The sequence below is a fragment of the Talpa europaea genome (genome assembly GCF_964194135.1).
Source record: "Talpa europaea genome assembly, chromosome: 15".
NCBI classification, from domain to species: domain Eukaryota; kingdom Metazoa; phylum Chordata; class Mammalia; order Eulipotyphla; family Talpidae; genus Talpa; species Talpa europaea.
The window spans coordinates 74,789,093-74,813,009 of record NC_140083.1 but is presented as its reverse complement, the minus strand read 5'-3'; the positions used below and the strand labels follow the sequence as shown (position 1 = coordinate 74,813,009).

The 23,917-nt window shown below is 50.3% G+C and overlaps 1 protein-coding gene across 1 annotated transcript in view; it reads left to right on the top strand.

Annotated features, from left to right (window-relative positions):
• CACNA2D4 (calcium voltage-gated channel auxiliary subunit alpha2delta 4) overlaps positions 1-23,917 on the top strand; it is a gene marked incomplete at both ends in the record, with an annotated part of 85,018 nt that overhangs the window by 4,118 nt on the left and 56,983 nt on the right. Inside the window, 16 exons of the mRNA XM_084256112.1 lie at positions 1,108-1,224; positions 2,597-2,656; positions 4,047-4,209; positions 4,804-4,935; positions 6,157-6,217; positions 6,809-6,959; positions 8,941-9,015; positions 9,666-9,755; positions 9,866-9,979; positions 10,416-10,494; positions 12,000-12,133; positions 13,773-13,850; positions 14,870-14,950; positions 15,483-15,557; positions 17,855-17,941; positions 18,541-18,612. Of these exons, the coding sequence (XP_084112238.1) occupies positions 1,108-1,224; positions 2,597-2,656; positions 4,047-4,209; positions 4,804-4,935; positions 6,157-6,217; positions 6,809-6,959; positions 8,941-9,015; positions 9,666-9,755; positions 9,866-9,979; positions 10,416-10,494; positions 12,000-12,133; positions 13,773-13,850; positions 14,870-14,950; positions 15,483-15,557; positions 17,855-17,941; positions 18,541-18,612 (1,569 nt within the window). The remainder of the gene's footprint in view (positions 1-1,107; positions 1,225-2,596; positions 2,657-4,046; positions 4,210-4,803; positions 4,936-6,156; positions 6,218-6,808; positions 6,960-8,940; positions 9,016-9,665; positions 9,756-9,865; positions 9,980-10,415; positions 10,495-11,999; positions 12,134-13,772; positions 13,851-14,869; positions 14,951-15,482; positions 15,558-17,854; positions 17,942-18,540; positions 18,613-23,917) is intronic.

The window sequence follows — 23,917 nt, the reverse complement described above, 5'->3', positions numbered from 1 at the left end:
TGGGGCAATGAAAGTTAAGACTCACTTCCACTCACACCACATCTCTACACTGCAAAGCCCCATTCATTCTGTGTTCTCATTTGCACCTTCCAACTGCAGATGAAGAAGACAGAGCAAGTTAGGCAGCCATTTGGGAGAGAGCATTCTCTATGTCTATACATTCTAGAACTTTCTCTAAAGCCATGCAAATGTCACCTCTTAGAGATGAGGAAACTGATTGAGGAAATTGCCTGTGATCACATGGCTGATCAGCAGCAGAGCTGGGTCATTAGAGATTGCTGGTGGGTAAGAGGTTGTCTCCCGAGACCCAGAGAGAAAACACAAACCCAGCTCTCCTGATTCTCCTAAGCTGCTGGGTAACTAGTCAGGTGACAGCACCCTCACTACCTGTAGTTACCAAGGGGTCACACAGGCATGAGGAGGGGCACAGCAATGTCACAGGCTTCAGGAAAAATGATCTGATGTTCACAGAGGTCTCTCTGTCAGAGTGAGCAGCCCCAAGAGGCAGTACATGAAAGTCCGGGGGAACTGACCCCTTCATAGATCCCCTGTCACTGTGTATGTGACCTCAGTAAGGTTCATTGACCTCTCTGAGCCTCAGTTAGCTTCTTAATTTTTTTAAAAGATTTATTTTTTTATGCATACAAGAAATGGGGTGCAGGCCAGAGGTGCGGGGGGTGAAAGGATTCACCAGAGACAGAGCTGGGAAATGAACACGCAGACTGACCGAAATACACTGCTGAGGGGAGCAGCGGGCGAGACAGGAGAGGTCTGCTGCGCCATGTGGGTAGCTCCTTGGCTGGCCAGGAATCGAACTCATGATGCAGAGGCTGCGCATTGCTTCATAGTGCGGTGTGCCACCAGGGAGGCCTCAGTTTACTTCTTAACGTTAACAGCAATGAGTCCAGAGCCCCTGGAAGAGAGGGGACATTTGAGACGAGGAGGGTGATGTTGGGAGCAGGGGTGTTACGCTGGCCTTGACTTTAGCCAAGTAAACAAGGTTTCGGGAGTGCGATGCCCCCGCTGGGAGGATGGAGGCCACATACCATGTGCAGAACAACCCACAACTAGACCACCACACCTCTCTGGCCCACGCCCCCTGAACAGCAATACAAGGATGTGGAGCCCAGCCTGCGGATCCAGGAGGTGGACGGCTTGGAGCTGGTGAGGAAGTTCTCAGAGGACATGGAGACCATGCTGCGCAGAAAAGTGGAGGCCGTCAAGGTACTGCAGGTCCCGCCCTCTGGGGGGTGCTACCCCTGCCCCGACACTGAAATGCCCTGGCCCTGCACCCTCCCATGCATATCCACTCCACCTCCAAGCCTCGGCCCTGATCCCCATGAGCCAAAAGATCCTTGTGAAGGAAGAAATGGTGGGAAGCAAGCGGAGGGTGCAGGGGCTGGGGTTTGAACTCTACATTGGGGAACAGCTCCCATCACAACGGGCCACCCTGCAGTGTTAAGGACTCTGCATCACGACCTCATATCCAGTGATGGGTACGGAGCAGGTGCAGAGTGAGGAGGCCCTGGGACTCACTCACTGGCTGGATACGTGGAGGGATGGATGAAGGGGTTGTCAGTGGGAGGGGATGGAGCACACGAAGCAAAGCTCCCCTCTGTCCCCTACTCTCTCCTCCCCCACTCTTTTCCCTCCTGTCCTTCTGACACCCCCTTGGCTCTGAGGGCCACCTGGGCAGCAAATGTTCTAGGATAATAGGCCTCAGGCTCAGCCAACTCCATTACTACACATCTACCAAGCCTGGCATGGCCTGAAGAATGGACATGAGGGCCTACCCGGGGCCTGTGGGCACCTGGTTGACGTGACCCAGCACATACAGTGTGCTTGGACACACACAGCTCCCCACTCCCCCCAGCCAGGAGCCTACCACTCCAGCACCAGTGTCATCCCCAGAAGAACTCTCTTTGGGAGCCAGGCAGACAAGCAGCATATACACATCTTAATAGACTTTCTGGTTTTTAGAGAAGTTTTAGCAAAATGGCAAAGAAAAGTACAGAAAATTCCCAAATAATCCCTGCCCGACAAGTTCACAACCTCCCTAACTGAACATCTCCCACCTGAACAACACGTTTGTGAACACCGATGAACTGATATTGACACGTGATAATCACACTAGGTACATCTGTCATCATTGATGAATGTCTGCTGACACATCATGATCACACGAAGACCACAGTTTAGATTAGGGTTTATTCTCGATGCACAGTCTGCACTTGGCATTGTGTTTTGACAACGTATAACATTATTATATATTATATGTAACATTAGTATATTATATTGCCAACGTATCCATCATTCTAGATCATACTATAATTTACTGCCTAAAAAAAAATAAATCCTCTGTTCTCACCCTTCCCTCCCCATAAACCTTTGCTGTCTCTGTCGTTTTGTCTTTTCTACAAGGTCGTGAGATTGGAACCACACAGTGTGTAACCTCTCAGATTGGTTCCTTTCACTTAGTGATATGCATTGACCTTTGGGCTCCTGCGATCATTGTGCAGTTCCTGGGGTACAGGGGAATGGAGCTCAGCGGCTTCCTTTGCCCATCCATTCTCCTCTTTGTGTTTTTGTCCCTCAGAGTCTGGTCGAGGCCGCTGAGGAGGCTGACCTGAAGCATGAATTCAACAAATCCCTGGTGGTGAGTCCTGCGCCCAGAGCAGCAGCTGTGGGGCTGGGGCGGGTAACGATAATCCCAGCCCCCCAAGCCCTCTGAGTACACATCGTGACCGATGGAAGGGTGGGGGAGCCAGGGGAGCTGGGCTAGCTTTTAATGTGCACAAGATCTGTATGAACACGCCATAGTTTGATTCTGAAATGTTCTTGAGTCTTTTGAGAAGAAATTTAGGCTCCACGTGGGGGAGACTACCCGTCCTGAGGGTGGAGGACATCAAGAGATGTTTGAAGGACATTTCCAATTCCACCACAATGTGCGATCATCTGCATATATAAAAAGAGGAGGGAGTGAGACATGGTCTGACCTCAAGAAGGTCATGGAAATGAGCAAAAGGAGGCGGGAGGCCAAATACTTCTAGTGGAAGGCGCGTGACAAGTCCAGGGGGCTGGGTCGGCAGCGTCCTGAGAATCAGAAGGGAAGGGAGGGGCGCAGAAATTCCCGCAGAACAGGTGGGGTTCAGGCCGGGGAGCCGAAAGCATGGACAAGGTTTCCCAAGGAGGAGGAAAAGACATGAGCTAAAACCACAAGAATGACGGAGCAGACCACCTGTGGTCAGCGGAGGACCCGGTCTTGGGCAAAGCAGAGAATGGTCGTGGGAGGCAGGACTCTGGCCTTTATTTCATCTGGAATCGCACCTATTAAAACGCTTCAGTCGGGGAGACGCACAGCGGGATGTGTGCCTTCCGCAGCGAAGCTGGCTTGTGAGGTGGGGCGGGACGGAGGCGAGGACGTGGGATGGGCTGATCGAGGTCTGAAGCATGTGGGTGGAGGGCGTGCAAAAGAGGGGCTCGTGGCTGTGGGTGGTCATCCACGCCGACCCCAGCACTGCGTGGAAGCATCAGAGAGCAGACTGTGGGCCCCTCTGAGGGACACATGGGACGCCAGGCCCTGCCCAAGGCCCAGGCTATGCAACCCGGGTGATGCGGATGGGCTGTCTCTTAAGGAAAGAAGCCCCAGCCCTCAGGGACCCACCATTCTTTGACCGCCCCCTTTCCACTCTGGAGGAAACAGGTGGTGCTGAAGCAGCTGCTTCTGTGTCTGTCTGTCTGTCCTTGAACCTTTGTCTGCCTCCCACCGTCTCCAGCTCTGGGTACATGTACACACGGAGCTAAACAATAGTCTAACAGTTGACATTTTTAGAAAAATTGAACCAGCCACATTATCCGGAAGTGTATTTGCCCTGAATCTTCTGAATCATTCCCTATCTTCTCCACAACGCTGCTTGAGTGGGCGCTCAGTCTGTCTGTCTGTCTGTCTCTCGAGGCTGAGTCCTTGGACTTGTGCCATCTCTCCTTCTCTCTCCCACTCGGTGGCCCTGCCTGCCTGTGCCACCTCTGTCTGGCTCCACCCCTAGTTTGACTATTACAACTCGGTCCTGATCAACGAGAAGGATGAGAACGGCAACTACGTGGAGCTGGGGGCCGAGTTTGTCCTCGAGTCCAACGAGCACTTCGGCAACCTGAGGGTGAACACCTCTGTCAGCAGCGTGCAGCTCCCCACCAACGTGTACAACAAAGGTGCCCCGGCCAGGCTGCGCTCTCACTGGGGCGGGTGTTAGGGCGGTGCTGGATTTTATTTTATTTTTTTAAAGATGTATTTATTTATGCAGACAAGAGCTGGGGTACAGGCCAGAGGTGCAGACAGTGAGAGGATTCACCAGAGACAGAGTGGGGAGCAGAACAGGCAGATCTACTGAAATACACTGCTGAGAGGAGCAGCAAGCAAGTCAGGAGAGGTCTGCCGTGCCATGTGGGTAGCTCCCTGGCCGGGGATTGAATTCATGCTGCAGGGGCTGCAGACAGCTTCATAGGTTGTGTCTTAACCCCTTGCACCACCAGGGACGCCTGGTGCTGGATTTTAAAGGGTTGCCTCCATTTTCCTGAGAAGCCAGGCAGGATGCTAAATTGATTCTTCAACCTCAGCAAAGGAGGAGAAAAGAAATTCTCCTCCACAAGCCTAGGGGGAAACTCGGTGTCCCTGGGCTAGAGGGTGTGAGTGTGGCTGGCCCGGGAGAGCAGAGGGGAGCATGGACACAGCGCGGGCTGCGGGTTCAGCGGCAGGGCTTGCTTGCGATTCAGGCCCTGCAGTTCCTCTGTAATGTCCCTTTTCAGACCCAGATATTTTAAATGGAGTCTACATGTCTGAGGCCTTGAATGCTGTTTTTGTGGAGAATTTCCAGAGAGACCCGACACTGACCTGGCAGTATTTCGGCAGTTCCACTGGGTTCTTCAGGATCTATCCAGGTGAGGACGTTGGTCGTCTCGGCTTCTTCTCTGGGAACAAGGAAGAAGCGCAACATGCAGGCCCAGGGAAGGAGCTGGCCCTCCTGGCCAGCCTGGCACTCCTCACAACATGATATGCCTGTTTTCTTTTTCTTTTTCTTTTTCTTAAAGAAATCATTCATTTTTTTTCTTCCTGAGCTATTTATTTTTTTAAGATTTATTATTTATACAAGAACTGGGGTACCGGTCAGGGTTGTGGGAGGGTGAGAGGATTCACCAGAGACAGAGTGGGGAGCAGAACAGGCAGACGGACCAAAGACACTGCTGAGGGGAGCAGTGGGCGAGGCAGGAGAGGTCTGCCGCTCCATGTGGGTTGCTCCCTGGCCAGCTGGGGATTGAACCCACGCTGCAGAGGCTGCGGACAGCTTCACAGCGTGGCGCTTAACCTGTGCTGGAGGCCAGATACGCCTGTTTTCAATAAATAGCTATTGAATGATTGAATGAAACCATCAAACACCATGGTAAGCAGCCCCCGAATGCCCACATTGAGCTCATCCTATGAAAAGCACTGTGGGTGATGCAAAGGACAGAGCAATTTTTCATCTCAAGTTTTCACTCTAGTTGGAGAAGTAAGGCAAAAATAAGGCAGACCCACTGGAAGTGTCCCATGGTAGGAAAAGTCACAAGTTACTATGTGATCAGCACCAGTGTAACAGATACAATGGGAAAGCTCCCTAGCCACAAATAAAAATAGAAGACAAAAATATCTGCCACCATGTTTGCCAGACTTCTACCTTTGTTTACTCCCATTTAAATTAATTCTCCTTCCATCTCCCTCCAATCATTATCATATTTTAGCACACCATCCAGAAAGCCTTAAATTTGCCTTGTTTTTCTGAGACAGAAACCAGAAATTTGCTAAAAGACCCTTCTGTGTCCAAAGGCTGGAGAAGCCAATCTCAACCTCTCTTGGAGGGTTAGTCTAAAAATAAGTCCCAGGCTCCATGTATGGGGGTTCTACCTGTGCAATGAGCCCCAGCTCTTGATCTGGACAGCCTGGGTGGTGAGGATCCCTCCAGAGAGCAGGCCTCCCTTCTCCCCTGCTGCCTCAGTTTACAGGGTATGATCTAGTGGTCCCATACCCTGCAAGGGCGTCATGGTCACCCTAGATGTCAGCAGCCAGCCAAGGGCTTTGGAACAGCCTCAATGAACTAGTGCAAGAACCAGGTTTTGTTTCCCTAGGCATCAAATGGACACCAGATGAGAATGGGGTCATTGCCTTCGACTGCCGAAATCGAGGCTGGTAAGAGCACCCGGGGAGAGGTCTCTGGGGTGCATTTGTTTTCTAACCTTTGGGTTTTGCCATGCTCTCCTCCAGCTCCTGCCTGCCCCCACCACCATCCAAGGGCTTAGGTATGTAGAAGACACCACCAGAACAGGAGAGTTGCCGCTGCATTCCTTTTTCTCTCCAGCTGCCCTTGCTCCAGGCCGCTCATATTTGTCTGTCTTACCCCATTGAACTGTCTCCACATTAGCCATCTCCCTCGATACTCCTCCCTGGGCAGACTTGGAACAATCAGAGGGTGGAATCCTACTCATTCTCTTCCTGCTGCCTGCCCCTCCAGGACCTGACTTGGCCAAAGCAGAGGCCAAATGTGACCCCCAGGGCTTGACAGGCAGGCCCACTAGACAGACATTCCAGCTACTGAAGTCAAAATCCTTCAGAACATGCTGAGTCATGATGGGTCATGATAAAACCTGGCGTCAACAGGGCATCGACCTGAACTTTGGATACACTTGAACCAGAATCTGAATAGAAATGGCAGAGCCTCCAACGTGCAGTGTTTTGGCTTTGGTCTGCCCATTGTTGGCCTATATTTTCTTTCCACAAAAGGTACATTCAAGCCGCCACTTCTCCCAAAGACATCGTGATCCTGGTGGACACCAGTGGCAGCATGAAGGGGCTGCGGGCGACGATTGCCAAGCATACTATCTCCACCATCTTGGATACCCTGGGAGAGAATGACTTTGTCAATATCATTGCGGTAAATGTTCTTTCCTGTTCTAGAATAGCTCTGCTTTGTTCTAGAAAAAAAATCCTGCTGCTGGGCCTCCCCTGGTGGCGCAGCGGTTGAATGCTGGGCTGCAAGACTGCCCGCAGCCTCTGCAGCGCCAGTTCATTTCCCGGCCACCGGCGAGGGTCCCACAAAAAAAAAAAAAAAAAATCCTGCTGCTTGCACAAAACAACCTATACTTGCACTTGATACTTTAGACTATAGAATGATTTTTTCTCCTCTGAAGCTGGGGCACCTCACCTAGGTTTGCACAGAGGAAGGACTTCAGAAGTCTGTAAAGTTTCTGCAATATTATGAAAGTGGGAATGCCCATTTCTCGGAGCCCCTACAGCCTATCAACTTCTCAGATGAGTCTGGGATAGGAGAAAGACTAAGAACCACAGCTCCTGAGTAAATACCCGATTTGTCCCTATTCCCACATCCTCCGCTGGATCAGTCTGCGTGCTCAGCGGCAGGACGAATTTTATCACACACCCCCGCTTCTCCCACTTGCTTCCTCCACCCAAATCCAGACACATCAGGAGAAAGGGGTAGGTAGGTGCCGGGGGCCTGGAGCAGGACAGGCGCCTTTCTGCTTTCATGGCAGCCCCGTCTGCCTCTAGACAGGAATGTGGGGAACTATGAAAGGGCAGAGACATGTTTGGAGCAGGCCTTCCAATGCAGTGAAAGCATGTGATGCAGTCCCTCCGGGAGGTAGAGTGACAGCCACCTTGGAGGCCACCTGACCCAAAACTCCCCCCTACCAGCCTGTCACACTGCTGAAAATTCTTATAATCGGTGGCATTTACTTATCTATCTAGCAAAGGAATACCAAAGCAAAATGGTCTAACTTCAAGGTGGTCATTCTGGGGTGTGAGAAGGGCCCCCCTCACCCTTGAGCTGCTCTCCTGGACCCACCTGGACCTCCTCTCCATCCCTGGCCCCAACCTGCAGCAGCCCCAGGACAGCTATAGAAAGCATGATCCCTCACTCTGCAAAAGTGGGGTACCTGCCCTCCTGCCCAACACTTCTGGCCCCCCTCCACTTCTCCAGATGTTTGGGGAGTAGCAGTTATGGGGAGCATTCACTCCCAACATTCCCCTCAGCACACCCCAACATTCTCCGTGGAGCATGCAGCTCCACCATGATGCCACCACCAGCTCCCCTTCTTTCCTCTGCTCTAAGAAGGCAGATGAAGGGTATGAAGATTTGAAATGTAACTGTGGGAAGCATGGTGGTTAAGAAAAAGAGGGCAGGACCTCCCTGGTGGCTCAAGGGGTTAAGCTCCGCACTATGAAGCAATCCGCAGCCTCTGCAGCACCAGTTCGTTCCCCAGCCAGCCAGGGAGCAACCCACATGGTGCAGCAGACCTCTCCTGTCACGCCCGCTGCTCCCCTCAGCAGTGTATTTCAGTCAGTCTGCCTGTTCTGTTCCCCACTCTGTCTCTGGTGAGTCCTCTCACCCCCACACCTCGGGCCTGTACCCCAGCTCTTGTATGAATAAATAAATAAATCTTTAAAAAAAAGAAAGAGAAAAAGAGGGCAGTAGCATTTTCCATCCGATTCTCAGCCTGTTGGTAGCTAAAGGAACCTCTTCATAAATGCAGGGGAAAGTAGTTCCCAGCACGGAGCCATACCCTGGGGAGCAGGGTCTGCATGTGGGAGTCTCTGGGATTCCGGGGGGGAAAGACTCAGTCTGGCCTTGGGGACAGAGACCAAAGGAATCCTGCAGTGACTTCACTCTCCTATGCGCCTGAGGGATGGGTATTGGGCGATGAGAACAAAGCCCAAGACCAGGATTTGAAGGAGAGTTTTTAGAATTAAGGCCTTCTCTCTACTCAGAAATGTTCCTAAAGCCCAGGGAATCCCCAAGGGCCCCCAAGCCCTGGCTGCTCTGTGGGTGGCCTGAGCTTTGTCGCTGGACCTTGACTTTCTGGACTGACCAGCGTGTCCTCCCCTCCCGCGGCCTGCAGTACAACGACTACATCCACTACGTTGAGCCTTGTTTCAAGGGGACCCTGGTCCAGGCAGACCGAGACAACCGAGAGGTGAGTATCCCCCGGGGGGCCCAGTGCTCCGGAGCTGTCTGTGCAGGCCCCTTTTCTGGTCCCCCCGGCTCTCTGCTGACCCCGTCTCCGGGCGATCAGGCTTACTCAGGACTGTCCTTCCCTCTGGACCCTCAGGGCCTCCCCAATGTGTCAGTCATCCTGAGGCGCTTCCTTAAATGGAGAAATTCCAACCCCCGGGGTTGAGTCCCTGGAGGACAGGATGTGGAGACTCTTTTTAAGGGAGACTTCGCACAGCACAGATCCTCCTGTGACGGGGGACCTGGGTTTCGCTTGCTTTTGAGTCCTGCCTTGGGAAGGTGTCTAGAGCCCCCGGCAGCCTTCATGGTTTCTTCCGTGAACTGCTCTGTTGGGGTGAAGGCGGGAGTGCTGAGGAGGCTGGGGGCCCGGGGGCCCTGGCACTGGCTGGCCTGTCCTCCCCGCTAGGTGGGCGCACCCTCGCTCTACCTTGAGGGTGTTTGAGAACATCTGCAGGGGTCCAGCTGTGAAACCAGCATGGTCATGGAGAGGCAGGTCCTGCCATGTGCCCTTCTGGGAAATACTCTAAACGGCCTCTGAAATTAAGATCAAAGATGAAAGTTCCTTTGCGCACTCAATGCACTGACCCTCCTCTAATTTCCTACCGGTAACAGCACTTCAAACAACTGGTGGATGAGCTGATGGTCAAAGGTGTGGGGATCGTGAACCAAGCCCTGAGTGAAGCCTTTGAGATCTTGAAGCAGGTGCCCTACCCAGGAGGTGCCCAGGGGAGGGTGACACAGCTGGGGGCCAGGTCTCAGGGACAGTAGCAGCTCATGACCAGGGTCGTGGTGTCTGCGCCTTCCCCACACAGTTCCAGGAGGCCAGGCGAGGGAGCCTCTGCAGCCAGGCCATCATGCTGATCACCGACGGGGCCGTGGAGGACTATGAGCCGGTGTTGGAGAAGTACAACTGGCCAGACCGCAAGGTTACTTTCTGGGTGAAGGTAAAGGAGGGAGGGGCAGAGCCCAGAGGGGAGTTCCCCCACTGGCATGGAGGAGATAGCCAGGGGCAGGAGCCCAAGTTCCAGGCCTGCCCTGAAACCATCAGTGATCATTCAGGTCGTATGTCCAATATTGCTGTTCCAAATTACAGTGGCCGAGGCAGCGAGGACTGGCGCGACAGGGCTCGGAATATGGTATTGACTCACAGAAACAGCCAGGCTGTGAACCTGCCTTTGTCTACCAGGGTCCCAGCAAGTCCTGCTGCTGCCCGGGCCTCAGGGTCCTTTCTGAATCAAAAGGAATGAGAGTGAAGAACCCAAAGGCCACGAATGCCTGACATTAAGACTCCCACAGATTATGTTAACACCACTCACGGCCAAGCATTAGGGCTGCTGAGTTCCTCTGTGTCTTGTGGACTAGGTCCGAGTGTTCACTTACCTTATTGGGAGAGAAGTGACTTTCGCTGACCGTCTGAAGTGGATCGCATGCAACAACAAAGGTGAGGAACTGCTGAGCAGAGCACCTGAGCCTGCACCTGAGCACAGGCAGGGGGCATCACCCCAGCCTTCTTGGGGCCTTGTGGAGGGGCGATGCTGTGCGGGGAGCCTCAGTATCTACCCTCCTTCTTACTTGGGAAAAGCAAGACAATGTGTAGATTGTTCCATGTAAACTTGCATAAATATATGATGACTCCTGCAGGGACACAAATCTTAGGGCCACCTGAAATGGAACTTAGAGGTCATCCATCTTTGCAGAAAAGAGAAGTAGTTTTCAGAAAAAAATCTTACACAAACCACAGTACAGGAGACAAAAGGAGCCAGGGGCTGGATTGGCATTTTAAATATACGTGCTCTCCTATGCCCAGCCTCCATTCCTTTTACTCCTAATTAAACCTGCTTACTCTGGTTCTGCTCTCAGACAAAAAACAGACAGTCATCGTTTTCTGCAGAATAATGTTCTCTGTGCAAACGGTTCTTCTCTCTCTAGCCAGAACCAAAACCTTGGACCTCATGATGCCAAGTTGGGTTTTCTTAAATCAGCCAAAATTTATTGAACATCTACTGTGTGCCTAGCAAAGTTTCCAGAATCAACTGGATTTCAGGATGAGCTCAATCTTACTTTTGCTAATGTCCAGCAGGGGAGACAAACAAATAAACTATCAATGATGATAAAATCTGAAATGTTCTATCAAGGCAGAGGGTCACAGACCACACAGGGAGCTGAGGAAAGATGGGGGAAAGGTTTACTCCATTTGGGGACAGCCAGGAGGGCTTCCTGAAGGAAGGGGTCTTTAAACTGAGCCATAAAGAATGCATAGGAGTGATCAGACATAAGGAGCTGAGAGGGGTATTCCAGACAGGTGGAATAGCGCATTCAAAGGGCCTGAGACCAGAGGCAGCTGGGAACTGAAAGCTGTTCCATTTTCTGAAATGCACAGAGATAAACACGCACTGCGACATTCACAGCCTCGTAAGGCATTTGCTCTGTTAACTCTCACTGTGGCTACAGAATAGTTTACAGCGCCCCTCCCTGCTGCTGAGGAAGGACAGTGTCATGGAGAAGAGAAGGCGGTGGGGGGTAGTGGTGTGTGTGGCTAACTTAAAACGAGCTCCCCAAACACACCACCAGCCAGAGGTACATGCAGGAGGGTGTACTCGTGGAACACCCCCTGAAGGAAGTGAGCAGGATGGCATTTTCAGTGGGAGAAGCTGACCTTCAAGGCCCTCGCATTTGAGGGTCTGCTATCCTCGTGGCAGCTCTGGAATGGGAAGGCCCTTCGAGTTCCCCCAAGTTGGGACAGGGCTACAGTCTTTGTACCCCCACAGCACCACTGGCTTCCAGTTTCCACCTCCCCCACTGTACCAGGAGGGATGAGCTTGGGGGTCTAGTTCCTGGCCCAGAGCAGTTCCCAGTGAAAGGCCCAGTCACAAGCCATCAGCGGTGGGTGGAGAGAGCTTGGGCCCTGGAGAGGGCATGGCAGAGAGGTCCCTTCCTCTCCTCCAGGCTACTACACACAGATCTCCACGCTGGCTGACACCCAGGAGAACGTGATGGAGTACCTGCACGTGCTCAGCCGCCCCATGGTCATCAACCACGACCATGACGTCATCTGGACAGAAGCCTACATGGACAGCAAGGTGGGGCCCACGACTGCTCCAGCATTAGGGAACCCAGGGGGGTGAGGGGTAAGAGGTGACTCCCAGTCAGGAGAGGGTGAGCAGAGCGCCACGCCGCAGGAGACACTGCAAAAACATAGATTCACCAGTCCTGCCCTGCAGCCCCTGCATCCTCAGAGCCTGCCTGTGGGCGGCACTGACTTATACAACAGAGCAGACATAGGGGGCAGAGGGATGGATGAGATATTTGGGGGAAGAAGAACCCCCCCGGCACCTCTCAAATCACATCACATGGGCGGCCGCCTGCTTCTGTGATGACATGTTAGTCTGGGTCTTAGAGAGACCTGGAACTGGTGCTTCAGTGAGAGACAAGTGTATTCCCCGTACGTCAGAGATGTCTGGAGCTGGCAGGTCCAGGCCTGGCAAGGAACTCCCTGGTCCGTGGGAACCTGGGGTCCTCCCTGTAATCCCCTTGGCCACCCCAAGTGTCCTCTTTGTCCAAGTGGCCAGTGGAACTCTAGCTACTGGGACCACTCACTTCCAGAAAACCTTGCTGCCAAACTCCAAACTAAAACTTCAGATTAGGAAGGGGAAGAGACTAGAGGGTAAAAAGTTCTTCATTCTCCAAGAAATTCTCCAAGTCTACGTGGAAGCCTATGGCTCAGCAGACCCTTTCATTGATCCTGATGAAGTTCAGACTTATCAATGCAGCTGGGTGCTCCGCTGGGTGGGGGTCTATCTTTGTAGGATGACCCTGCAGAGCCCCCTTCCAGAGTGGCTGGCGTGGGCATGCGAAATGAAGCGGTCAGGCAAGCGGGCCGACTCAGAGGGTGGGGATCAGCCGGCGCTGGTGTTCTGAGTGCAGAAACAGCTGTGGGCCTGTCCCGGGTGTGACCCCATGGCCGACTACAACTATACCACAGCCTGCCCTTGCTCTGCAGCCCCTCATATGGGCACCTGTGTTTGCAGATGGCTGTGCACCCCGTCCTTCCTCTTTTTTTTTTTAAAGATTTATTAATTTATTTATTTATACATGCACTGGGTACAGTCAGAAGCGCGGGAGGGTGAGAGATTTCACCAGAGCCAGAGCGGGGAGCAGAGCAGGCAGAAGGACCGAAGTACACTGCTGAGGGGAGCAGCGGGCGGCAGGAGAGGTCTGCGTGCCATGTGGGACCCTCCTCCAGTGGCCGGGGAGCAGCCGGGGATCGAACTGGCGCCGCAGACGCCGCGGGCAGCTTCGCAACCCAGCGCTCAACCACTGCGCCACCGGGGAGGCCCCCTGTCCTTCCTCTTAACTGTAGTTTGTGCCAGCCTCAAGTGCACAGTGGAGACTTCCACACATGTTTCTGGGCACCCGTGGGATGGGCCTGTAAGGCTGCATGCTCGGCATTAACGTGGTTGGGGTGAGAGAGCTTGGCGAGCCTACTTGGGAGCTGAGCTTCAAGCCTAGAACTATCCTTGCTAAGTGATGTCCGCCAGGGCCCCCTGTCCAGCCCGCCTCCCTCGTCCAGCATTTCTGCCAGTTCTTCTTTTGTGGGGCAGGAAAACCTCACATGGGGTTTCTTCCTTCCATGGGAGGGTGACACTAGCAGACATAGGACTGAGGGTCCCCCAGTCTGTGGCCCCTCAACCTGCTGTCCTCTGCTCGTCCCCCTGGCAGCTCTTCACCTCACAGACCCAGAGCCGGATGCTCCTCACCACTGTGGCCATGCCTCTCTTCAGCAAAAAGAATGAGACGGTGAGTAGCTGTTCCCTAAGAAGCTGCAGCGGGGGCTAGAACCAGGGGCTAGAACGAGGGGCACCTGCTGGCATTCTTAGGCCAGTGGGCATCAGAACCACCTTGGGAGGGGTTTATTTCTTAATTTTTAAAAATATTTGTTTATGCATACAAGAACTGGGGTGCAGGCCAGAGCTGTGTGGGGTGAGAGGATTCACCAGAGACAGAGTGGGGAGCAGAACAGGTGGATGGACTGAAATACACTGCTGAGGGGAGCAGCGGGCGAGTCAGGAGAGGTCTGCTGTGCCATGTGGGTTGCTCCCTGGCCGACTGGGGATCGAACTCGTGCCACAGAGGCTGTGGTTAGCTTCACAGTGCTGTGCTTAACCCCTTGCGCCACCAGGGAGGCTCTTGGGAGGGTTTAAATGCAGATTCCAGGCCCCATGCTCAACTAGCTGCTTCAGAATCTCTTGGTTGGGTGAAGGGGTTGGAGGGGCATTCCCCACGGGCCTTCAGTGAATCTGCTCAGACAGATTGGGGTTATCCCGCTGCTCTGCCTGGGGGATACAGAGCTAGAGGGGTCACCGGCCAGCCTTCTAGCAAAACTACACTTAACCTACCAGGATGGACAAACCCTGGTGAGGGAATTTCTAGAACCCCCATACTCCATCTGGTCAGAGGCCTTGTGTATCTGAGCACATCGACAGATCAGGGCCCCTTGGATCCAGATACTTGAGTCTCCTCTATAAAGATTAATATTTCATTCGACTTTGTATTTCATTTAAATATTTCCACTTAAATATTTAAATATTTCCACTTAAATATATTTATTTAAATATTAACATTGGACATTAATCTTCCCAGCAGTTGAGATACCTCCAGGGCCTCCCCTGGATTTTTATCCCGCAGTGCTCTCTAAGTGCAGAGAATGTAAAGGCCTGAGTGCCTTCCTTTTCCAAGCCCTGCAAAAGCTGAGGGCCAGCACAGTCCCCCACACGGCAAGGCCAGGTCTCCTCTGACCCTGGCCTTTTCCCTTCCAGCGATCGCACGGCATTCTCCTGGGCGTGGTGGGCTCCGACGTGGCCCTCAGAGAGCTGATGAAGCTGGCCCCCAGGTACAAGGTGAGCCTGGGGCAGGTCCCCGAGCCGGGGTTACAGGTCCCCTAGGAGCAGCCCCACTAGGGTCAGGAGCCTCTCTGCAGGCAGCACAGCCCGGAGCTGGGCCTGCACCACACCCTCTTGCCCCAGGCAGTGCGGGCACAGAAACAGCAGCTTGGGGCCCTCCCCCATCACCCGCTCTGGCCTTTCCTCTGGCCTTCAGCAAGTTCTTCTGTTCCCGATGTCTCCATGTCTCAATTTGCCATCCTATTTGGGGAGTAAACGAGATTATATCCTCAAAGCACGTCAAACGTGTGTTAAGAAAGCAACCGGGTGATGACAGGCATTGTGATGGCTGCTATCCACAGTAAGAGTTTTGGAAAGGAATTTAAATTAATAGCTAGAAGCATGGTGCTGGCCCGGTTATAACTCTTTTTGGAAAACTCACTGCTGTGTGAGCTGCCATCTTTAACTGTTCCACGGCCCCAAACCCCTTCGATCTCCAGTTCTCCAACACAAACAGCAGATCTAATGCTCCCCAACCTGTCTTTGTTAGCTCGGGGTGCATGGATATGCCTTTTTGAACACAAACAATGGCTACATCCTCTCACATCCTGACCTCCGACCCCTGGTAGGTACAGATTTTATTCACCTTGGCATCTTGTGTCTATGGGATTCGGGGATAGTTCATACAAAGTTAAAAAGAATAAACACACATTGGTTCCATTTAAGAACCCAATGGGCAAAATGGGGGTAGGGGGAGTAAGTCATGGGTCCTGCTTTCAAACTGTTCATAATCTAGCAAGAGAGAGATGGCAAAAATGTGTGAGTTGACTGATGAACAGCTGGGAGACCAAGCAAGTCAAGATGACAAAGATATATCTTGGACATTTAAATAGGGAACAACTCAACAAAGTAAGATACTTATTAAAAAAAAAAAAAAAACAGTGGACACTAACAGACAAAGTACAGTTTCTGAGGGAGAGGAATGGAAGAAGGAGATATAAGGGATGGTGGGGGAAGAAAAAAATCATCATTCTTTAAGAATCTAGGTAGAAAAATTAAGATTTTTTTTTAAAGAGAAGATCAAAAGTCACATTTTTGGCCTAAAATCCTTCTATACCCAAAATATGAAAAGTCAACAAGTGGGTTCTGATTTTCATATGAAGAGTCAAAAATGATCTTCGGGAATCAGGGAGGCAAGGGAAGACTGCACCTGGTCCAACATAGAGGGTGGCAGGGCCGTGCTGTGGTCACGGGGGTGCACACCCCTAAAATGAGAACAGGAGCCTCATGCAAGCATGGGTGAGGTGAAAAAAGAAGAACAAAAGCAGATTCTGTTGCGGCTGTTTTACTACAGATCTGGACAGGCAAGAAATTAGAATACTTGCTTGCTTTTTTTTTTTTTTTTTAAGTTTTATTGACTTTTTTTTTTTTAAGATTTTTTTATTTATACAAGAACCAGGGTACAGGCCAGATGCATGGGAGGATGAGAGAATTCGCCAGAGACAGAGCAGAGAGCAGAACAGGCAGACGGACCGAAGACACTGCTGAGGGGAGCAGCGGGTGAGACAGGAGAGGTCTGCTGCGCCATGTGGATTGCTCCCTGGCCGGCCAGGAATCGAACCCGTGCTGCAGAGGCTACGGATAGCTTCACAGCGTGGTGCTCAACCCACTGCGCCACCAGGGAGGCCCTAAAATGTTTTCTTAAAAAAAAAAATCTGGCAGAAATAAGATGCACACTGATAGGATTTCAACCATCCAAGCCTCTGCAGGAGGTCTCCTTCTGCTAAAAGGACATGTTGTGATTAATTCTTGACATAACCTGATGATAAACTATCCTCTTCCTTTTTGATCGGATTACTAAATTAACCTAGGAAGATCTAATCGCAGATAACTCTCGATATCTGTCTTGGCATCCAAGAGTGAGACAGAGAGAAGTTGGGGCCAGAAAATAATAACATTCATAGAGTGTTGATTAACGGCTCTGTGTCAAGCTGCAGGGAGGTCTTTATTAGGCACTGCAGAATCTGTCTGTCCTTGGCTCTGTCCCATTCAAAAATTCTATGAACAAGATGAAAACCCAGAAGGCAGATGCCACGAAGTCTGGAAGGTGTGGTGAATGCATTAAGTGAAAAAATTAGTACTCGGAAAGTATTCTTCTAAAACAATAGGCTGAAACTAACAAGATGAAATATATTAAGGATGCAATGAAAGTTCTGCCAGATATTCTGCTCAAGTGTAAGACTGCGAGGGTGAAATTTAGCTGCACCACGTGTGGCGGCCAAGGGTACTCAATTGACTGAGACCTGGATTGTGCTGTCAGGACAGTGAGCATCTGGGAACCGGCAGAGCCTGGCAGCAGTGAACACCATGTGCTTTTCTGGGCACCCAGCTTACACCCCACACCCCACCGGCCCAACCCCATCTGAAAGACTGACTTCTGTCCCTGGCCTTCAGTTGTGGGAGTAACACTGACAAAGTCATGGGCCGTTGAGACATCTGCAAGCTGGGAAGGTTTAACCTGGAGAAGTGAAGTTTTAGCAGAGACAAGCATGTTCAAAAATTTAAGGGTTGTCAGGTGGAAGACATTCTGTATAGCTCCAGAGAAAGAACTAAGACCAACCGGTAAAAAGTTAGAGGGAGACAGATTTCAGCTCTGCATGAAGAACTTTCTAACAATTAGAGCCGTCCAAACCATGACTAGGTGACTCACAAAACAGGGAGCTCTTTGTCACGGGAAACAGCCTCTCAGAGGCCGACAGACCATCTGTCACAAATATTGGCAAGGGAGGCTTGGGTGGGAATTTGGCCCAGATGACCTTGAGGAATCACTGAGAGTCTCTGATTTCATGAGGGCTTTCTAGAAGCGATGCAACAGGGCCTTATGCTAACTTCACATTTTGCTCCCTGATCTACCTGTTCCAGTATAGAGAGGGGAAGAAGCTGAAGCCCAAACCTAACTACAACAGCGTGGATCTCTCCGAAGTGGAGTGGGAGGACCGAGCTGAGATCGTGAGTGTGGAAAGTGGGGGGAAAATGCGTTTCTTTGCTCTACAGCCAACCCACAGGGAAGCTGCGAACTAGGACCACAACACTTTCAGATAGAGACTTTCCAAGCCCAAACCAGCAGCAATTCCTAGAATGGGCAAGTCTTCATTTCTTTTATTTATATAAAAATACAACGACACCTTCCTGGATCACGACGATGGCTGACACTGGATGAGATCATGGCTACAAGCCACAGGTTTCAGTCCTAGTGATGTTGTCCTGTGGCTTTTGGTGGTGGTGTCTCCTGCTCGAGGAAATGATGTCTCAGTGATATTCTGGGCCCTGCAGGTTGCACCCACACCACACTGGCCACACTCTGTCTGTAGCAGTGACTGGGCCCTCAAGCATTAGCCGGCCTGTCCGCAATAGCTTGGTGAATGTGCAGAATTACAAGCTAAAGGGATCTTAGAATCAAGTCTATCTTCCCTCCTGGTGTTCTGCTCAGGAATAAGGGAAAAACCAAAAGTGTTCTTAGGCATCTCTTCAACCTGGGCAGTAAATCTCAGTACCTCCTGCCCTCCAGTGCGAGCCAAGGGACTGACACCATTTCTTTCCTCTTGAAGCTGAGAACAGCCATGATAAACAGGGAGACGGGTTCTCTCTCCCTGGACGTGAAGGTTCCGCTGGACAATGGGGTAAGGCGCTTGAGAGGAAGAGCCTGGGGCCTGGGGCCAGGGCGGCAGCATCACCGCTAGCTGAGGTTTGGGGTGGTGACAAGGGATATCACTGAATGAGAGCTTAAGACAGAACGCTTGCTGTGGCCTGGAGCTGCAGCGCTGGTGTAGCGAGTACATCCAAGGGTGTGTCGGCCCCGTCTTGGCCAAGGGGGGATTGCTCACCTCACCACCTGGGTCTCTGGAGATCGCTGAGCAAGGCAGTGGTTTCGCCAAGCCATTTACAACGCCTCTTTCTTCCTTGTGCTGACTGCTATTTGGCCCTTTCGTTGTTTATGATGGAAAGTAGAAAAGTGACAGTTAATTTTGCAAATTGTTAGCAGCTCTTGCAAAACATGTTATATAGGAAGAGGATGAAAGGAATTCTACTCCCTGTAGCTGAGTTTCCTTCACATAATCAGAATGGAGACCCTCGCTGATGCAGGCGCTGTCCTCACAGGCCACACGTCGGTGACATAAGATCAATGCCTCTTCTCATTTAAAAGATTCCAATGCATTTGCACTGAATTGCATTGTCCCTTGACATATTTACAAATGTCACCTCCTCCCTCATAGCCACCCCCACCTCCTCCTCCTGTTGCCCATCTGCCTCAGCTAAAAGAACACAGGCATCTGTCTGCAACAATTAGACCCAAGTTCTTCCATAAACACAGACCCCCATGGAAGCCAAACAAGAAAGCATTGAGGAGGAAAAGCAATTCATTGCCTTCCTTTTGGATTCAGGCTGATTTTCGCTGGGACCAGTGTCTGATTTCTGTGGCAGCTGCCTGCTTTTTTAAAGCTCTGGACCAAGACGAGATTCCTTTAGGCAGACTGAGCGCTATCGCTGCTGTCAGGCCAGAAGCTCCTTCTCATCCAAAGAAGTTGAGTTTTTCTTCCATGCATTTTCCCCCTCATCCTAGCAGGACCCCCACATGAGGGAGCGCTCACTAGCCCAGCATGCCACAGCACGGAGGGTCAGACTTGCATTCAGGCTATAATGAAAAATGTAACGTGCACATGGTCTATGGCAAGTCAAGGACAGAGTTGATATCCTCTATCAGATTCAGACCAACTGCGAGTCATTGGTCTTCTGTGCCTTGCTTCTGGTGACCAGGGTTTCTCACGCTGTCTTCACGATTCTCAAAGCCACCAAGGCAGAGTCCTGCCAGAAGCAAGCCATCCGAACTTCTCCTGAAATCTCTGCTCTTTCCTGTGAAATGTGCCCATTGCTGCTAACAAACCAGGTTAAATTTGCAGTCTAGCAAAGATGTCCTGGTGCGTGGTGCCTTCACATAAAGAAGTGGGGTGATGATGACAATGACAAGGATGGACATGTCACAGCACGAAGACTTTACTGTTCACGATCGAGTGGGTTCTTGTGTTGCAGCAACTGAGGAATAATCACCGACACACAGGACTAAAGATTAGCAAGCTCAGGTTTATTGCAAGAGAGATGCCTGACAGCAGGAGTGGGTCCAAGGGAGGTGCGCCTTACTATTGGGGTAGGTTTACTTTTATAATCTCTCATGGGGAACTTTCCCCGTTCTGGTGCTTTTCCACTACCCACCTTTGCCTGAAGCCACCACAAGCTGCTGTGTACCTCTATATGCCTCTTAGGGTTACCAGCCTCTGCCTGCTAGCTCAGCAGCCAGCAGCCATTGCCTGTCAGCTTTCTGCCCCCTCAAGCACCCAGCCTCAGTCTGCTAGTTTACAACCAGCTCTTGCCAACCAGCTCTGGCAGGCCAGCTCCTGAGCCAGCTAGTTCTCTACTCCCTCATTACCACCACGACTACCACGACTGGCAGCTGACATTAATTAGAAATCAGGCTAAGCACTTTATCACACAAACACAGTCTATGATGTGCTAACCTAGCTTCAGTTTACAGATGAGGAAATCCAGAGAGCCCAGAAGCTTGCCGAAAGCCACCTAGAAGGTCAGAGCGAAGCCCATGTGTATTGGTTGTAGACAGCATCCTCTTGACCACTTTGAATGAGGCCTTTCTCGAGGACTGGCCCTCAGTTCTCAACTCAGTCTGCAACCATAAGAGTTCCCCAAGAGTCTCTTTGGAATAACCCTTCTATTCCATCTTAAAAATTCATTGTTTTCGCCTCTTCCCCGCCTCCAACTCTATCATAACTCAGCAGTCTCCTCGCTCATGTCTTTACTCTCGCACCCAGGAGCTGTGGCTGTGGGGAGATGGGGAGGTGGCTACAGCAGTGTCCAGGCCCTTGCTGCTCTGACCTGTCACAACAGCCACTCTTGTATCTGTTGTTACATTTTGTTCCTTACCAACTGCTGCCTCCCTAACTTCTTTTTTTAATAGAGGTGCAAACAGCCCTGTTGCTCGCTTGCCTGTCAGTCCACTCCAGCCCCATCTCAGCTCCGTGGTGGTCTCACCTGAAAGGCTGCTCTTCAGTAAACACAATCTCAGACCTAGGCCAAGGAAAGCTTTCTTCAAGTATTGTGGGAATGTCTGGTAACCTTCAAGCCATCCTGGCAGGCTTTGTCTTTTTCCCCTGGGCACTTGACCTGCGTCCTTATTCCCCATCACCTTTATTTTTTATTTTTTAAAAAGATTTATGTATTTATGCATACAAGAACTGGGGTATAGGCCAGAGGTGTGGGTGATGAGAGGATTCACCAAAGAGAGTGGGGAGCAGAACAGGCAGATCTACTGAAATACACTGCTGAGGGGAGCAGCGGGTGAGACAGGAGAGGTCTGCTGCACCATGTGGGTAGCTCCCTGGCCGGGGATCGAACTAGTGCTACAGTGGCTGCCAATAGCTTGATAGCGGCTGTCTTTAACCCCTGTGCCACCAGGGAGGCCCCCCGTCACCTTTAGACACCAGAGGCAGCTGTGGTGCCATTACCAAGGCAGCAGCAAACCCAGCTGGACCCACAAACTCAAAATCCTTCGGGGCCAGGCAGGCCATGTTCAGAAATGTGAGTGCGAGAAGCAGGCAGGCTTCAGCACTGGGGTCCACAGCTCCGTGTGCAGGTCTTGACCTTCTGCAGTGTGCCCATATCACTGTGGGTAGAGGTGGTGAGACAGACGTGGGTTCCAGTCTTTGTGGGTTCCTGTTTGTTATTTTTCCCTACATGTCATCCAGCTGGTGGCCCAGCTGACCTATGATGACGGCTCACTGCCAGGGGCAGAGAAACCAAACTTTCATCACCTCTTCTCTTCAGAGAAACTGAAAGAGAGCCCATACACCTGGGAGGCTTTGAAGCTGGCTGCTCCTCCGTGCCAGGAAGGGGTGCCAGGAATGGGTAGCACTGGCCAGAGCAAGCTACAGCAGTGCTTGATACCCTGGACTCGCTTTTGAGTTCACCCTTCCCTTCGGCCTTATACATCCATGCAAGCTCCTCCTTTGACCAACTCTAATTTGGAACCATTCGGGGGAAGCAAGTCTGGGAAATGTGGATACAGTTGAGTTCATTTGACACAGAATAAAACCACAATGGGAGTCCAGTGGAAATTCTACAACTAAAGAGAATAATATCTGAAATGAATTTTGTTACTGCATGAGCTTAATAACAGATTGGAAGAAACAGGGACAGTGACTTGAAGACAAATAAAGAGTAATTACCCAATCTGAACAACAGAAAGAAAATGTTGGGGGGAAGTTTCTCTCTTGTTACCTGTGGGATCATGTGAAGTGATCTACTCAAGCCAGAAAAATGGGGGGGGTGGGGAGACATTTTCAGATAAAATAGAATAGAACTCATCACTATCAAACCTGTACCTATAAGAGATGCTTGGGCCTCCCTGGTGGCGCAAGGGGTTAAGACGCAACCTATGAAGCTGTCTGCAGCCACTGCAGCACGAGTTTGATCCCCGGCCAGGGATCTGCACACACGGCACGCAGCAGGCCTCTCCTGACTCACCCACTGCTCTCCTCAGCAGTGTGTTTCAGTACCTCTGCCTGTTCTGCTCCCCACTCTGTCTCTGGTGGGTCCTCTCACCCCCCACATCTCTGGCCTGCACCCCAGCTCTTATATGCATAAATAAATAAATATTTTAAAAAAAGAAATGCTTAAGGAATTTCTGCAGGATGAAGAAAAATGACACAGATGGAAACTCAGATCTACATGAAGAAATGAACGTCACTGAGAATAGTAAATATGTGGGTTAACAGAGAACTTTATTTATTCTTTTAACTCCTCCAAAGGACAACTGGCTATTTAAAGCAAAAATGTTGACATTGTATTGTAGGCTTTGTAATGTTTACACATGTAAGATTTATGGTAACAATAGCACATAGCAGAGCTGTCCCAAGAAGGTAAAGCTAGTTTGACATTCAAAAAAACAAAAAAATTTAAAAATCAACAAATGTAATTGACTGCATTAACAGAATGCAGGAGAAACACTTTATTGATTATCTCAATAGATACTGAAAGAACATTTGACAAAATTTAACTGGGAACAGAGGAAACTTCCTCAATCTGTTTAAAAAAAAAATCTATGACCAAAAACAGCATCTATGAAAAAATTAACTTTTAATCATGCAATAATGAACTTTTGCTCCCTAACATTATAAATAAGATAAGGGGAACTGCTTTCACCACTTTTGTTCACCCTCTGGTCAACATTGTCCTGGTCTTTAAAAGCACTTATCCTAGCAATCAGGCAAGAAAACAAAACAAAGGCACAAAAATAAGAAAGGAAGAAGTAACTACTCAACATTCACAGATGATTGTTTACATAGAAAAATCGCAAAATAACTGGTCTGTAAATTTAGCAAGTGCATAGAATACAAGGTCAACATTACATAAAATCAATTGCATCTTGATATATTGCAGCTAAAATAGGAAAATTAATTTTTTTTAAGTTCCAAGTTCAATAGCATCAAGCAATATATAATAATGAGGTATAAATTTAAGAAAAACATTTATGACCTTTGTACTAAAAAGTATATAACATTAGAAAGACTATCAAAGGAAAATTAAGCAAATACGAGTTGTAATAGCAATATTGCAAAGATACCCATTCTCTGAGAATTGATCTATATGTTCAATCTCAATCAAAATTTGAGCAGAGACGTCTTCTAGATATAAAAGAGATGAACAGAAAAAGGTGATTCTAAAATTTTCATGAAAATGCAAAGGTTGTAACATAGCCAAAATTATCTTGAAAAGGAAAACAAATTTGGATGATTCATACCACCTGATCTGAAACCTTACTATAAACATAGTAACCAAACGACATTAACCAAGCACAGTGGTACTGAGTTAAGAATAGAATGAGGATCAATGGAATGGATCAGAGAACCCTAAAATAAA